This window comes from Mandrillus leucophaeus, unplaced genomic scaffold (genome assembly GCF_000951045.1).
Source record: "Mandrillus leucophaeus isolate KB7577 unplaced genomic scaffold, Mleu.le_1.0 Scaffold278, whole genome shotgun sequence".
NCBI lineage: Eukaryota > Metazoa > Chordata > Mammalia > Primates > Cercopithecidae > Mandrillus > Mandrillus leucophaeus.
The window spans coordinates 2,016,682-2,034,107 of record NW_012102898.1 but is presented as its reverse complement, the minus strand read 5'-3'; the positions used below and the strand labels follow the sequence as shown (position 1 = coordinate 2,034,107).

At 35.7% G+C, this 17,426-nt stretch overlaps 1 protein-coding gene across 4 annotated transcripts in view; it reads left to right on the top strand.

Moving 5' to 3' along the window:
- The window catches only part of CDH18 (cadherin 18, type 2), a 1,248,329-nt gene extending 1,231,842 nt beyond the window's left edge, over positions 1–16,487 (top strand). The window contains exons 14-15 of one of the 4 annotated variants that reach the window (XM_011984981.1): positions 5,690–5,941; positions 15,566–16,487. In XM_011984981.1, coding sequence (XP_011840371.1) covers positions 5,690–5,941; positions 15,566–16,056 — 743 coding nt within the window. In that variant the 3' untranslated portion in view covers positions 16,057–16,487. The remainder of the gene's footprint in view (positions 1–5,689; positions 5,942–15,565) is intronic. The other 3 variants (XM_011984983.1, XM_011984982.1, XM_011984980.1) reach the window with 3 other exon arrangements.
- Positions 16,488–17,426: the final 939 nt, after the last annotated feature.

Sequence of the window (17,426 nt, the reverse complement as noted above, 5' to 3'; positions counted from 1 at the left end):
AAAAAAAAAAAAAAAAGGACAAACGCTAACAGATTGATTAATAATTTCCTCGGAGATTATAAAATAAATACATTTATTTTAATGTACTGGGTGGAATCAGTTAAGATGGTTATAATTTGTATCAGCATTTTTTGTGACTCCAAAGCAGAAATAGACAATGGACATTGTATTTATCCAGGATTTTAAGATGATCATGTAGTGAGGAGTGTGGCAGATGGTCAACCAGGGTGCAAATCAGAACATAACGACATATTGGATCATGCATTTGTAGTTTGGCAGAAAGACAAGTGAGGCCACAAGAATGTTTGCAAACTTAGATGAACAAGCAGAATCCAGAGTCCGAAAATGGAGATTAAGCCACTGTAGGATTCAAAGAAGGGGAAGTCAGGGAATATGAAGAAATAAACTTTTGTTAGAGAGCATAAAGAGATCATGCTGCTGAAGTATTACAAGATAAATTAGTTCATTTTGCTTTCAATTTCTTTCTACATGTCAATATAATAAAACTGTAACAGAAGACAAGTTCCTGCTGAGTGTAGTTCAAATCATTCATCAAGTACCGATTATGGAAATGGTGCTTTGTGGGAATGCAAAACACCATTGTTTGATGCCTGCGCTCTGATAATGGTTAAATTATGAATAGATTCTATTTCTGCTGCAAGACTGAAAAACACTCAGAAACAATATGAAACCATGCCTATTTATTTGTCTGGTGGAAGTTGGGCTGTATTTCCCAGCTTTCTCTTCATACACATTAAAATTTTTTTGGTCTAATTAGAGATCCACATCTGAGAATTTCAAATGTTTCTGCCATTCTGATAGATTTGGAAATATTACTTTAATGATCGGGCGGGCTATGCTTGCAATAAAATGTATCTTTGCCTGCATTATCAAAAAAGGAATGTGCTGATATAACTGAGAGTATACAGGTGTCTAATAATTTCAGTTCCCAAAAGCACAGACTTTTAAATATTTTCTAAGCTATAAGGTAATTTTCGACTGAAAAAATAGGATTTATTTTTGCTCCAAAACCTATTTTAAAAGCATGCCTTATTTTAATTTAAACTGGATCATAGTTTACTACAGTGGCACATAAATTAAAGTCTATCCTGCAAGGTCTTTCAAACTGTTGAACAAAAAAATAAGACACCTAATAGTAGCTAAAGAAAACGACATCTAGGCTGGGTGCGGTGGCTCACGCCTGTAATCGCAGCACTTTGGGAGGCTGAGGCGGGCAGATAATGAGGTCAGGAGATCGAGACCATCCTGGCTAACACGGTGAAACCCCATCTCTATTGAAAATACAAAAATTAGCCGGTCGTGGTGGTGGGCACCTGTAGTCCCAGCTACTCGGGAGGCTGAGGAGAATGGCGTGAACCCGGGAGGCAGAGCTTGCAGTGAGTCGAAATTGTGTCACTGCATTCCAGCCTGGGGGACAGAGCATGAGAGTCCATTTCAAAAAAAAAAAAAAAAACAAAGGAAAAGAAAAGAAAACGACATCTGATCTACAGAAGCATGTGACTTGTATTCTACTACCATATTCTGCAACCTGTAGAAATACAGAAATTGAATGCATAACTACTTAACAATATATTTTATGATAAAATACTTTTGTGAAAAAGCCCCACAAAATTACTATCAATTATAAACATCTTTGGAATATTTTATTGCTAGAAAGATGAAGCAATTATTTATATTATTATGATTGCTTTTCAAAAGAATGAAATTTCAATTATTTCACAGTAATCACAGGGTATTATTAGACTGTAGGCCTGAGTCTGATATTACATATGTGTGTGACAGCCTCGCTGCTACCTCCTATTTGTGTCCATATCCTTTTTGAACAAGAAATGGGATCATATAACAAAATAAATAATGCATTGCCATCTATTTTTAAATATAAAATGTATGCAAAACTATTTCTGCATTAAATTAAGGGTTTTATGGAAATATTAAGAACATATTGGTTATAATGAAAAAGATATTACATTCTGTTAATTCTTCATGTGAAATATTTTCCAAACTATATTTTTAATGTCTCAAAGCCTTCTAAATACATATTATTGGTTTAAAATTTCACTTTTAATGTAGTGAACCCAAAACTATGCCCAGTACTCCAGTGCAGCAGTCCTTTCAATAAAAAGAAGCAGAAATTTCTTATCTTTATTGAATGCTTTCAGATTGTTTAACTTGTTTGACAGCTGTATAGACTTATTGCTATATGTCTATATTTATCTATCTAATCTATCATTTACCTATGTACCTATTTACCTGTCAATCATCTATCTGTATTTTAAAATAAAGCTGCTATTCAAGATCCTCCCTATGTGGTACTTTCCAAAGTCTACCCTCTAATATGCATCTTTATTTCATGTCTCATTGTTAAATTTCGTTGTTCTAGCTATACAAAATCTCCTCAAATCTTAATCTAATACATTAGCTTTACTAGCTTGGCTTCCAAATGTTCTATAATCTGCTGTCTTCATCCTAGCTATAGAGAGTTAGAATTAAGAACCCAGCTATGGTGCACATTATTAGAGACTGACATTGACAGTTAGCACTGAGAAATCCACAGATGTTCTATCCTGCTATGTTTTCTCGTTATTCAGCCTATATTAATTTTTCTTATTTATTTGGGTGCCATTCGAGCCTTTCTATATTTATTTATCTATTTAGAGACAGAGTCTCACTGTTGACAGACTGGGCTGGAATAGAATGGCGTGATCTCGGCTCTCTGCAACCTCTGCCTCCCGGGTTCCAGCAATTCTCCTGCCTCAGCCTCCCGAGTAGTTGAGATTATAGGCTCCTGCCACCATGCCCGGCTAATTTTTGTATTTTTTAGTAGAGGTGGGGTTTCACCATGTTGGCCAGGCTGGTGTTGAACTCCTGACCTCAGGTGATCCACCCACCTTGGCCTCCCAAAGTGCTGGAATTACAGGCGTGATCCACCGCACCTAGCCCTTATTCATTTTTTAACCATTGTATATCGTGTTAGAGATTTGTTATGTCTTGTTGCCTAATTTTGCAGTTTCAGCAAGATATATTTTATTGTGTCTAATATATACACATATATATGTACATGTGTGTATTTGTGTGTATGGTGTGTTGTGTGTGTATATAGTATGTATATATTTCTATATTATATATTTGTATATAATATATATTTCTATATATTTGTATATAATATATATTTCTATATAATATATTTGTATATAATATATATTTCTATATAATATATATTTCTATATTTTTTATATATATATTTCTTCTTCCTTTCATATTCTTCCTCAGTGTTCAAAATTTTATTTTTCAAGGTCAGTGAGCCTTCTGCCAGGTATATTTTTTGCCATTCTGGTGAGATATAGAATATCCCTTGTCAAGAGCTCATTATTCTGCTGTGCCAAGCTTTTCTAGCTGGGAAGCTCTTTGCCTCCTGAATCATCGTTTCTTTTCCAAAGTCAAAACTTTAACTGGAAAAAAAGAGAATGAACATTTTTATGTCTTTACATCCTAGAGATTTCTATTTCAGGACTTAGAATGCACTAGAAGCCTATTCTGGCATTTGTCTTGTTTCTGATTGCATTTCCAATAGTTTTCCTGAAAATAGCACTCTTCAAGATTACTCATATGAGATGTATGCTAGGCCTTAGTCATGAAACAGCCACCATCTACACCACATGTTATGTCATTTCACATGTTATTATTCGTGTTTCCTGAGAGTCAGAGACCAGTGTCTCACATCTCTTCTTCAGAGGAGCAGCTGTGAGATTGTCAGACATGTTTGTGCCTGTGAATACTTATCTCACACATTTCCCATAGACTAAAGACTTCTGTTAATTATGATGCATCATCCTACAGCTGATAGATCTGCTTCCACAAAGGTCGGGTTTTCTGGGAGAGTAAATGTGACTGATAAATTATTATGTAATACACATGATATCATTTCTCCACTTCTTCTCCCTCTATCCTATAACATGTTTAAGAATAGACAGCTGATGTCGTTTTTAAAAATTCCTCTTTCTCTGGGTAAGAAAAATCTTCAATTTCTCATTGGATTATTTATTTCTGATTTTTAGTAACTCAATCATATATGTATGTATATGCATATTTTATTATGTTTTATTATGTGTAGTACATCGAATATTTGAAAAATTAGTTAGCTTTCTCATTATATTAATTTAGCAATGTACAATAAATAATATCATTTTAGGATATTGCACTGTGACTATTATAAACATAGCTATATAAAATACAATTTCAATTTTCAGAATAAAAGACATTGATAAGAGAAAAAGAAGCCCTCATTGTAATTGTCTAATGAGCCATTTACATTTTAGTACAAAATAATTAACTCGTAGATGTAGCTGCATGTTGAGTTCCCTGGAGTTGAACTGGCATTTGGAATGCGGGTGTAGTGGAGTGTGCCATTGGGATCAACATCTGTAGATCACAGGAGAAGGAAGAAGGACTGGGTGGAGTGACAAATGGAGCTGCCATTCACTCTTAATGTCTCTTAATGGCTGACCCCCTGGAAAAGCTCTGGAGCTAAAGTTGTCCATCAGTATTGTCAGTAGTATAGGAAGGGGGACAGGCCAACATTTGTAACCTTTCAGCAGTGAGTCATTAATTATATGCTATTCCAGAAGAATGTGACCTGGGGGCAGGTGGCAATCTATAGCTAGGGCAACAGGTAATTTTATGAAGGGATCTGAACAGTACATCCAAGTGTGAACCATGTGGGTTTTCAGCTATGCATTCAAGGATGAGGAATAACAGTACAATGAAACATATACTATATGCACTGAAGACATCAATACCATTTGGCAGTGAATTGGAGATGAGGCAAAGTGACATTGTGGTGTTGAGCAGGGTTCTAGAATAGAGGTTTTATCCTTATCATTTACTAGCTTTGTGATTTTGGGCAACTAACACTCTGGGACTAGGGTTATTTACTTTTAAATTAGTATTTATAATAAAATTTTTTTCAGCTATAAATTAAAGAATTTGGCACCCTGTCCCTCATAAAGTTATAGATTGAACACAATATATCATGCAGGCATTTATTATAGTACATTGCATTTAATAAACACGTTTAAAAAAAGATGATTAGCTATTTTATTCATCATTCACTTCCCCATGGTCAAGCAATAGTGCTTCAAATCACAGCTAAGCCTAAAAAAATGTATTGCTTGATCTACTGTCTCCATAGAAATATTATCTAAACCAGTCGTTCTTATACCTATTTTATGCATCAACTTCACCTCAATAGTTTGCTAAAAATACAGATTTGTGGTCCTATCACATATATTCAGAGCCTCTAGGTTTGGGGAAAGTCTCACTGGCTCACTTCAAAGTGTAGGACCCTAAGTGTATGACTTCAGGCCCTCTGCATCCCTTTAAATCTTGTAGCTATTAGGTCCATGTCCAAAATGTTCATTTCTTCCTCCTCCTTTGTCTTCCCACTATTTTCCTTCATCTTTAGTGTGGCTGTATTAATTTTTCTAAATAGGTTTCTCAACTGGAGAACCAATATTAGCCTCTCTTTAATAACTGCCCCTTTGTATTCCCTTGTCCATTTCATAAACTGAAATAAGAAAGATACACATCCCCATTTTATCCATTAAAGGAAATGTGAATCTTGAATGGCGGCTTGACTAAGAATATTTTGTTTTGCTTATGTCTGTCATAGATAACACAGCCAGCATTCTGACAAGGCGGAGGAGATTTAGTCGAACTGTTCAGGATGTGTATTATCTGCCCATTATGATCTCTGATGGTGGAATCCCCTCTCTCAGCAGCAGCAGCACCCTCACCATCAGGGTTTGTGCATGCGAGAGAGATGGGCGCGTGCGGACCTGCCATGCGGAAGCGTTTCTGTCCTCGGCTGGTTTGAGTACAGGAGCCTTAATCGCTATTCTTCTCTGTGTTCTCATTCTCCTGGGTAAGTCATTCTAAACCCTAAGTTTGTAGGATGGCAATTCTGAATGAGAGGAAATCATTTTGACAAAACTTAAGGATTAGGCATACATAATGTGGGTAAGGAAACAGCTGCTCCAATTTCCTATGAATTAATTTTCTCTATACTATCATTAATCTCAAAATAGTTAGATTCAAATGTGTTGAAAGAACTGAAATAACAGAAGAAGGGTAAAATCAGAGAGAAATAGCTTTTGAAAGTGTATGTTTTAGAAAGAATTAATATTTAAATATTCAGAATCCCATCTTGAAAGAGCTTTTCACATTTTTTTGCAAGAACCTAAGTGGCATCATTCTAAATGAATCCGACCAGGACCCCATCCCGCTTAGCTTCTGAGATCAGAGGAGGTCACCCATTCATTCAGGATGAGGGTGAGGGTCATATGACCGTAGGGTGAGTAAATGTAGAGATCAAATATACAACAAAAGGACTTTAGTTAATAACAATATTGTCTTGTACTGGAAATTTGAAAAGACAGTGAACTTTAGGTGCTTTCTCCCCTCCACGTGAAAAAGGAGTGTAACTATGTGAGATGACAGATACATTGATTTGCTTGACTACATTAAGCATTTCATTATGTAATAATAGTGAAAACTATTATTGGGAAAACATCATCATGTTGCACACCTTAAATATATAAATGAATAAATCAGAAAGCAAAATGAATCTGAAAACCAAATAAAAAATAGATATCTTGTAGAAACTTCTACTAGTTCACAATAATTAGTTAATCATTAATGTTAGTTGTTAACGTACTGAATATTTTTTGGTCTTAGGGGGCTATTAAATTTTATTAAATTTAATTATATTCCCTTAAAAACAGTGATTTTGGCCGGGCACAGTGGCTCACGCCTGTAATCCCAGCACTTTGGGAGGTCGAGGCGGGCGGATCACGAGGTCAGGAGATTGAGACTGTCGTGGCTAACATAGTGAAACCCCGTCTCTACTGAAAATACAAACAAATTAGCCAGGCATGGTGGCGGGCGCCTGTAGTCCCAGCTAGTCGGGAGGCTGAGGCAGGAGAATGGCCTGAACCCAGGAGGCAGAGCTGGCAGTGAGCCAAGATCACGCCACTACACTCCAGCCTGGGCAACAAAGCAAGACTCTGTCTAAAATAATATTAATAATAATAATAATACTTTTTTGTTTGAATTTTTCATTACAGTTCATTGAAAATAAAACACTTTCTCTAATTTTTCATTATCTGTTGTAATATTCTAAATCTTTTCACAGCTGCATGAGGAGCTCGCATAACTATAAACTCTTTGATTGCTCTTTGAAACAAGATAGCAAATCTGTATTGTAATAAAAAGAAAGATGGATATAAGGAACCTTTCTGCTTCATAAAGTGGGAACCTCTGTCCAAACCCTTTTTTCTTTCTCTTAGCAGCCTGCTTTTTATTCCTTTTATGGTACTGGCATACATGAAAAGATAATTGACTGTTTTTCTGAGAAAGAGGTATTCTTGCAAAAAATATGTTCCTTGTTTTGTTCCTGGGGTCGAAGACAAATCGCTTGTGTAGATGGAGGGGAGATTAAAGCGTAATGAACCTGGAAAGGAGAAGGGATTTGCAGGAAAGGGTGAGAGCATCCAGAGATTTGTGGGGCATGGCAAAGCCGGTAAGTTTTGTTTTAGGAGTGTAAAGAAAGGTTTAAAGCCAGAGAGTCCCATTATAAAATCTTCAATTTGCAAAAGATGACTGTGAATGACATGGAGAATAGAACTCCTGATGACAAGAGGGCATGCAGGCAAACCAGTTAGGAAAACTCTGCCCTTGTCTCCCTTCGACATAGCATGTATCGGAGTAGCATACTTACCAAAGACCTGAGGAAAAGTGAATACTATCTAGGTACTTTCGATGGACTCAGGAAAATGATCTTTGACAATGTAGAGACCTGCATGAGTTAGAATGGCATCAAATACAACTTCTTATATCTTGCTGAATATAGATCCTGAACTACCCTGAGCTAGATGACATTGAAAGTCCACTTCATTGAAGTTGCCCAGCAAGAGAATATATGTAGAGAGACAATGGACTGGGGTTGAGCAGTGAGAAACTACAATGTGATCGCTAAATAAGAAGGATGAGATAGCAGAGGACAGTGAAGAAGCGAGAGTAGGAAGAAAATATAATGTCACAAACATCAAGGGAAAAGAGGGTATCAATGAGCATTATGCTGCGTAGTAGATCTTGTCAACAAAGTCAAAAGATGCTTACAAGTTCAATAAATTGAGCACCAAAATGCTCAATTGCACTTAGCAACATGAAGCATGGAAGTTTGGTGCACGACAGCAAGAACTATTTCACTGCAATCAAGTCATTTCTAGCTCGTAATGGTGGCACACACCTGTAGTTCAAGCTACTTGGGAGGCTGGGATGAGTGGATCCCTTGAGCCTGGGAGTTGGAGGCTGCAGTGAGCCATGATCACACCACTGCACTTCAGCCCAGATGACAGAGTGAGACTCTGTCTCAAAAATAAGTAAATAAATAAAAACAAATAAATATATACAGTAAATGTGTAGTGGAGAGGAAAGTCAGGAAGAGAGCCTTTAGAAACTTTATATGGACAGGCACGGTGTCTCACGCCTGTAAGCCCAGCACTCTGGGAGGCCGAGGTGGGCGGATAATGAGGTCAGGAGATCGAGACCATCCTGGCCAAAATGGTGAAACCGTGTCTCTACTAAAAACACAAAAAATTAGCTGGACGTAGTGGTGGGCACCTGTAGTCCCATCTACTTGGGAGGCTGAGGCAGGAGAATGGGGTGAACCGGGAAGGCAGAGCTTGCAGTGAGCCGAGATCGTGCCACTGCACTCCAGCCTGGGCAACAGAGCCAGACTCCATCTCAAAAAAAAAAAAAAAAAAAAAAAGAAGAAGAAAAAGTAAAAGAAAGAAACTTTATATATTTATTGGTCAGAACTGCTATTTTCTTTGGTTATTAACATACTTTTGTGTGTGTGTATTTGAAAAGAAAAAGAGCACAAACACTCCAGAAAGAGAAAACAAGGCTACACAATAGCAATTAACCTGGATCTCTCTAGAATACTAACTGAAGTCACAGAGAATAGAACGCAGGGATTTTAATGAGAGTTCTTCCAGCGTTCTTACTCTTAAAAGTAGATCACTTAGGTGAGGTATGTTATCTTCAAATTTTGAGCTCATTTATCATCATAAAACTATTTTCATTTACTAAGATGAATATCAAAAATGTAATTAACGTGTTAAATGTCTAGGTACATTTTGAAGTGCATTATTTGAAAGAATATTTTATGTTTTCATGGAACGATACTTCATTTTAATTGGTTTTTATGAAAATGTTTTCTGTTTTGGGGTAAATAATAGGACATTTGTAAATTTTATGATATCCCTCCAGACTAATAAAGTTACTCTATGATATGTTTACTTTTTCATTTTTATTAGTTGAAACTCAAATATGCTCTAAAAGCATATTTGAGCCGTGATCTGACTGGGACCTCTGCCAGCTCCCCTTTCAGTCCATACCTCAGGTATAAGCAGGTGACCTAGGTGAGGCCATCATAAGTGAGGCATTGATTGCTCCCTAATCTTGGACATAAATTTCCAGATAAATGGGGATCAAAGTAGAATTGGTGTGAGCATGTGGTGGACTAAGAGAAGAAGATGGAATTGGTGAAAAGATGCTGTAAAAGCATATTTGAGTTTCAACTAATAAAATTAGTGAAAATATACATTATAACTACAATTATATATTATAATGCAATGTATGCTTTTCATGGCATTGATTAGTTTTTATGGTTATTCAGAAAGTATGTAGCCAAAGGATACAGGATAGAGTCATCATAATTTTAAAATAATGTTGAAGTTAATTTGTGAGATTATGATTTTCAACATAAATATTGGCAAAACCAAAGGTAGCACAACTTTCTTTTTGAACTTCTAATTCTGTTCTTGAACTTCTAATTCTAAATTAACTGTCAACCCTCACACCTAAACAAATTGTAAAGTTAAGATTTTAATATTAAATATGTTTTCCCTCTCAACTTCTTGTTTGTGAAAATGACTGTGATTGTACAAACCCAGGTCTAGTTTTGCCAGTAACTGTGGGATCTCAGGCCACACATTCAGTCTTTGTTTCTATTTCTAAACCTGTGAGAATGACATTTCAGTTGAAAGGACCTTAGAGTCATTCTGTAGAATTTTGAAATGCTTATTCTTGTTTATTAAAGATTACATATGGTTCAACATTTTACAACATGGCCAGAATCCATCTATGAATACGTTGAATGGTGCTTGCCAACCAAAGAGACTAACTTTAAATGATAGATTTGAACATTATGAGTTGGGTTACTTTCTGTTGAGATTACCTTTTTCAGGTCTATTGCATATGATGGACGGAAGAGAATTTAGAGTGAGCCTTTATGATGCAATCAGAATGTACCATGACAGTAGAGGTAGCTGAAGTCCTCTCTCCTTCCCAGAGGCCTGACTTTTATTTCCCAACTTTATCCCATCTCTTGCCAGAGTAGTTGGCAAGGTAAACCTTGATCGCACTTGGCATAAGTCACTGAGTTGGGATCTGACTGGGACCTCTTCCGGCTACCCTTTCAGTCCATAGCTCACATATAAGCAGGTGACCTAGGTGAGGCCACCATAAGTGAAGCATGGATTGCTTCCTAACATAGGATATAAATTTCCTGATACATGAGGATCAGAATGGAGTTGTTGTGAATGTGTGGTGAACTAAGAGAAGAGGATGGAATTGGTGAGGAGAAAAAGATCAGCCTGATTTTCATTTGAGCAATTTCAAATGGTTTTGTGTGCTACCCTTGGTTAAAAAATCTAAGGTTTCAGAGAGAGATGCCACTCCCAAGTGTGGCAAGTCACACTCCATAAGCTAATCAAAATAACCTCCCTGACTCAGACCACCTCAATTCTACCAAATGTGGTGCCAGCGTATGATGGTGTGACAAAGAATCAAATGATACTCGAAGTTTAAAAGATTCTGCTATGCAAGCTACTTAGGGAGGAGTATGTTGAGATTCAGTATGGAATGTGTTCAAATGCAAGTTGTATGACAGTTTATATTATGGAAACTGAAAGCCACTTAGTATGCCAAGCACTGGAATGATACATAATATATAGGAAAAAACATATATTATGAGAAAACAAATACAAAAAATATTTCCCCAACTTTGAATTACTTGATGATAAAATTAATTCATAAAACTGCACAAATTTTTTCTAATTTATTATGTAAAATGATAATCTCAAGGGCATTTACAATTCTGTCCCAACTTGAACAGAAGAAAAAGAAATTTACTAACCAAGGATACAATATTTATTTTAGAATAAGACATCTAAAAAATACTACAGCTTATTCAAGTTTCAATGCAAATTATACAACTAAAATTGGCTTCAAATTATAACAGAAATTATTTATTATTTTGTACAAAGAAAAACAAGTTATGTATCTTTTTTTTTGTAACATTGCTTTGGTTATCTCATATTGTATTTTACCAGATGACCCACTGTAAGAAGAGGTACCTTGCCCACGTGTATGGTTTGAAAGATTATCAGGGTCGTTTGAATACATTCTTTTGACTGTCAGGTTTTAAATAAGGATTTGACTCTATTTATATGTATAATTATTATCTGTACTCATTCTTTTAAAATATACTTTAGTCTTAGGATTTTTTTTTGAAACATTTCATTTGTTTTTCAAACATTAAGAAATATTCTCCAGTACAATTAGGAGTTTGATGTTATTAGTAACCATAAGCTAATTTTTAAAAAAATATTTTAAAATTATTTTCCTAGTGAGGCTACTACTGTTCAGGATAATTCGCTTAACACAATGTCACATTACCACTTTCACAGAGATTATTTTTTTGTTTGTCCACATGAGAACTGTTTATGGAATATCTACCTGGTGCCCTCTGCTCCAGAAATATCTGTGGAACCAACAGGAATGAAAATAAGTTCATCAGGAACACAATGTACAACATTTTCTCTGAGTTGATTTGAATTTACCTTTAACTAGAGTGATCCTATGTCTGCGTTTGTCCTGATGTCCTGGCATAATTATAAACAACATCCCCTTTCACTCAAAAGTGACCCAGATTTTGATTATTATATATACATATATCTCATATATATATATCCTTTTATTAAATAAGTATGTAACAAGTCTAGGAATCACTGAATACTAGCAAATAATATCCAGAAGGTAGCAAATGCTACCTTTTCTGGGGAAAAGGTAAATGTAAACCTTCAACGTTCAAACGTAAATGGTCTCTATATTTTGAATTATAATATATCTGAATTATTTTAAATTTTGAGAAATACGAAACTATATGCCATATGCCATGATAATTAAAAAGCCAGGTTTATCCCTGTATTTCATTAAGGAGATATGATACATATGCAAAGATTGAAAAATTGCACAAATATTGAAGGATGCAAATTACCTGCCTACCTCTATGGCAGTATTGATTACATATTTCCTGTTGTGTCTGCACATAAATTCCCTTGACATCAACCACCAACCAATTCAATATAAAAGAAAATAACTTGATTTATTGGCGAAGGTAAGAAATTGTGTTATAATAAATTAGGCAGTCTGTATAAATAGGTCTTTTGATCTAGTACAGCCTCCTCATTTAATTATAAAGTTGAACAGAGATATATATCGTGCATGATAAATGTAAACTTCTGAATACAGTGGAGTGAGTTACTTGAGGATGTTGTTTGGGGCTTTGAATTAGAAAACTGTAAGGTGGATTTATGCTAAAGTACACAGGGAGTTATTAAATGCATATTTCTATGTTCAGCAGAAGCCTTTTTTACCCCAAAATAAAGGCATCTATTAAGTAATGTCTTTGAAGTATAGTCAACATATATGGGAAAATCCGTAATTCTGTGCATAATATTTGTAGATCAGGGCATGAGAAGCATCAGCATTTCATTTTCAGCTTTCTGTAACCACTTCATTTTAGACAACAGTAATTCAGTGCTTCCCATGTCTGCTGTAGTGACCCTCATTAAATTTTCTCATGACCTTCCCGATGCTAATATCTTTTCATTTCACACTTTTCTGGATGGTTCTATGACCTTTGCTGCAGATTTTTTTTTTTTTCCTGTCTTTTTGGTTCCTTCATAGTCTCCCATTTGCCTTTCCTCTGCAAAACTGGGTACCTCCCAGTGCACAGTGACCATCCCTTTCTCTCATTATCCTTTCCACCTCTGGCTTTAAAATCGACTCCTCTTCCTCAAGTTTTCTCTAGTTTTAAAACAGATAAAACTAGTCCTTATCGATTAGAGGTATACATAAAATAGGTTAAGCTATAAAGAAGAACAAAGTAGCAATAATGATAAAAGTAAAGATACAAGTTACTTTGCAGAGGTAAGCAGTAAAAGGGCAGTTGCTGGGGGGAAAGTATATTCTTTATCAGAATTAGATAACCTGGTGTTTGCTTCACAACCGTTTGTTGAGGATCACATATAATCAAGGTTGCCAGATACAATGCAGTATACCGAGATAAATATGAATTTCAGATAAATAAGAAATATATCTTTATCTGTATATAGGTATATATGTGTATACATAGCATAAATATGTCACATGGGATAATATATTTGGAACATATACATGTATGCTTAGCACAATATTTGCCTGTGTGTGTGTATCTCCAATATTATATGGGACACAATACCTTATGTGTATGTGTGTGTATGTGTGGTTGTCTGTGTGTGTGTGTGTGTGTGTTGCAGATGGTCTCTAACCAACAATAGTTTGACTTAAGATTTTTTGACTTAACAAGGATGTGAAAGCAATATGCATTCAGTAGAAACCATATTTTGAATTCTGATTTAAAATTCTTTATAATACCTTTATTATAAAGTATGTTTTGTGTTAGATAAGTTTGCCAAACTGTAGGCTAATGTGTTCTGAGCACATTTAAGGTAGGCTAGGCTATGGTATAATACTTACTAAATTATGTGTATCAAATGCATTTTTGGTTTAAAATATTTTCACCTTCAAATGGGTTTATAGGAATGTAAGCTCACTGTAGGTTGAGAAGTGTGTGTGTGTGTGGGTGGGTGGGTGTGCATGTGTGCTGTTGTTGATCTCAAATTCACGTTTGAGAATCCTGCCATTTATTTTTATTTGCTAAATATAACAACCTTAAATGTCAATTGAATGTACCTCCCTGATTATTATGAAGTATAGAATGTTTAAAATATTAATGGGCATCATTATCACTATCATAAACCCTAGAGTATCAGCTGAACAAGAAAAGTGCAGTCTATAGAACTGAAGTAAATAATAGTCAGCCTAATAACACAGGCTATAACAAATTTGATGTGAGGGAACTATTTCTATTTAGTAGCAGTTTAATCTCATCAAATAGAAACAGTTGAAAATGTTGATAAATGGCCAAAGCAAAGTTCCCAAGACATATTTCTATCATATTTTCTAATGTTTGCAGCATTGTTGGAAATAAAGACTAATCCACCATATTCAGCAAGAGCTATCCTAAGGCACATGTCCAATTGGCCACTCAGTTTATTATTTCATGTTTCTGAAATACTGAAGTAGAATATTATTATAGTAGAAATATCATTACCTGTGATGTGAGAAATCATGTTATGGTACAAGCTCTTCCACTTGCCATCTGTGTGATCTTTTGATCTTGGTTATTCAGATGCTCTTTCCTGAGTCTCAGATTCCTCATCCTCATTTATGCGTAGTGTTCCATTATTGGAATGCTAAGCTTGTGGGAATTATTTATATCCTACTGCTCAAGGTCATCGCCAAAGTCTGATTTTGCACACACAGAAAAATTGCAACCTCAGGCATAAATGGGTTGAAAAGAGAGTAAAGCCACAACTCTGCTGTAAAAAATAGAGTAAAGTCACAGTTCTGCTGTGAGAATTAAATAAATAGTTATATAAAGAACATTCATAAATCAGAAAATTCCTATGAAACAAGTTGTGTACAGATAATGAAACATTATTTTGCCCCTGAATGGGAAAATGCAATTATTAATGCATGATAATATAATTTAAAGGATAATTGACAAAAGAGATCAACATTAAAATATTTCTGCTTTGATTTTCCACAAAGCGTCAAAATTTAAAGGGTTTAACCTTAAGACTCCTTCTTCCAATATTCCAGAAACTTAAAACATCTTTCCTTTAGTGTGTCTACCTAGAAGGATTAAATATCTATAGGGAGACCTGCTCTCTACATTTTTTTAGTTAAAATTTCATATTATTTTTTCATCATGTGTTTATCTCACTTTACTCACTAAATGGTTTTACTGAAATATGAGCCAAGAAACCTACATCCTAGCAAACAGAGAGTATTGTGGTTTTCTCTAGAAGATCAGCAATTCACAGTGTCTCCTGGGGTAATCATCTTTTACATTATTTGAGGCGTTACAGTACCTTGTGGTGTTATTCAGAGAGCACAGAGAGGGTTGTGCTGCAATGTCAGCCTAACTCTGGAATGTGGTTAGTGACGAATGGGAAATTGCTGATGTAAAATCTCTAAGAATTTCCTTCCTGTTTTCTTAATTCTTCATCCTCTTTCCATTTTTCCTCAGCAATTGTGGTAATTTTTATCACCCTGAGGCGCAGCAAAAAAGAGCCCTTGATCATTTCAGAGGAGGATGTACGGGAGAACGTGGTCACCTATGATGATGAAGGAGGCGGAGAGGAAGACACGGAGGCCTTTGACATCACAGCCTTGAGGAATCCTTCTGCTGCTGAGGAGCTCAAGTACCGGAGAGATATCAGACCTGAAGTGAAGCTCACTCCCAGACACCAGACATTGTCCACCCTGGAAAGTATAGATGTTCAGGAATTTATTAAGCAAAGACTGGCAGAAGCAGACCTAGACCCTAGCGTCCCCCCTTATGACTCTCTTCAGACTTATGCCTATGAGGGTCAGAGATCAGAAGCTGGGTCTATCAGCTCGCTGGATTCAGCAACAACACAATCAGACCAGGATTATCACTACCTTGGAGACTGGGGACCTGAGTTTAAAAAGTTAGCTGAACTCTATGGAGAAATAGAATCTGAAAGAACAACTTAGGGGGTCAGTTCTTGCAACGTTGTGGAATTTGCTTCCTGAGTAAGTGGAGATACAACCTCAGCAATGACAAGGAAGAAGTGTGGAAACAGTACTTGGAACTGAGCAAGTTGGACACAGCTCCTGTAGAAACAAGTGCCCTTTTCATGATCGAAACTGGGTTATTTAATTGGAAGAAAGTAAAAAAAAAAAAAAAAAAAGGGACAATACAAAGAAAAAGTTATTGTTCCTTGTGTATATTTTCAATTGCTCAATAAAGTCTGTGGTACTGTTTATTAAGAATACCTGCATTAAGCCAAACAATGATATTTGTTTCAATATTTTGTGATTTATTTTTTTCAAAAGCAAAACTAAACAAAAACGCTCAAGATCACTGATGGCTATGACTTATAGAGGTGGTAACACTAATACAGGAAACTTGTAAAGGTAATCACGACCTCTTTTATCACTTTTCTGGGTGAACCTTTGAGAACCACTCTCTGTTATTGTAACAGATCTCATTAGCCTTGTCTTGTGTTTATATTACATGAGGTATTTCCACTCTATCATGGACTTGTATGTACCATTTCCCTTTGCCCTCCCCAGTTCTTTTCTCCATACAAAACTGATGGAGCATGGGGATTTGCTGCCTGCACTATAATGTATGCAACTTCAGTGCACCAGTTGTGTGCTGTACTGAGCACGAGACTATTGTCTCTATCCCGTACACCCCCTTTTATTTTAATGGGATACGCCTATTTTTAAATGGACAGAAAGAATAGTTTAAAGTATGTTACGATAATCTGATATGTCAGGGAATGATTTAATTTTAACAATAACCACACACCTTATCTTCTCCCAAAGGTTGGGGAACTTTTTTTTCCTTTTTTCCACTTGTTTTTTTTATATTTAAATCAGCAATTTTGATCATTTCTGTATTTATAATTAATTGTCAAACATTTTGCTAGTTGGTTTGTATTTCAGTCTAATTCACTTATTTTCAACACGAGCAGTAATCAAAAATAGGTACCTCACACAATAACAATGTAGTCTGAAAGACTATCCTCCAATGAATATAAATGTCATAGAATCATAGTTGAGTTACATTTATTCCTTACACAGGTTCAGAATTTTTCCATCTCACTGATAATTAGTTTGGTATCAACAGGAAAATGTGTGGGACTAGGAGCAAAAAAGGAGATTCACAGTTATTATCCTCAGATATGTTCCCAAAAGTCTCTGTGTTCAGGGTCCAAACCACAAAGCAGAGATGGCAGTGACTTCCCTGCCCACCTCACAGGGTTGTTGTGAGGATTAAATGAGCTTCTGTAAAATGCTTTGCCAACTGCAAAGTATTCAATTGCATAAAAGCTTGCAGATGCTTATCTAATTTT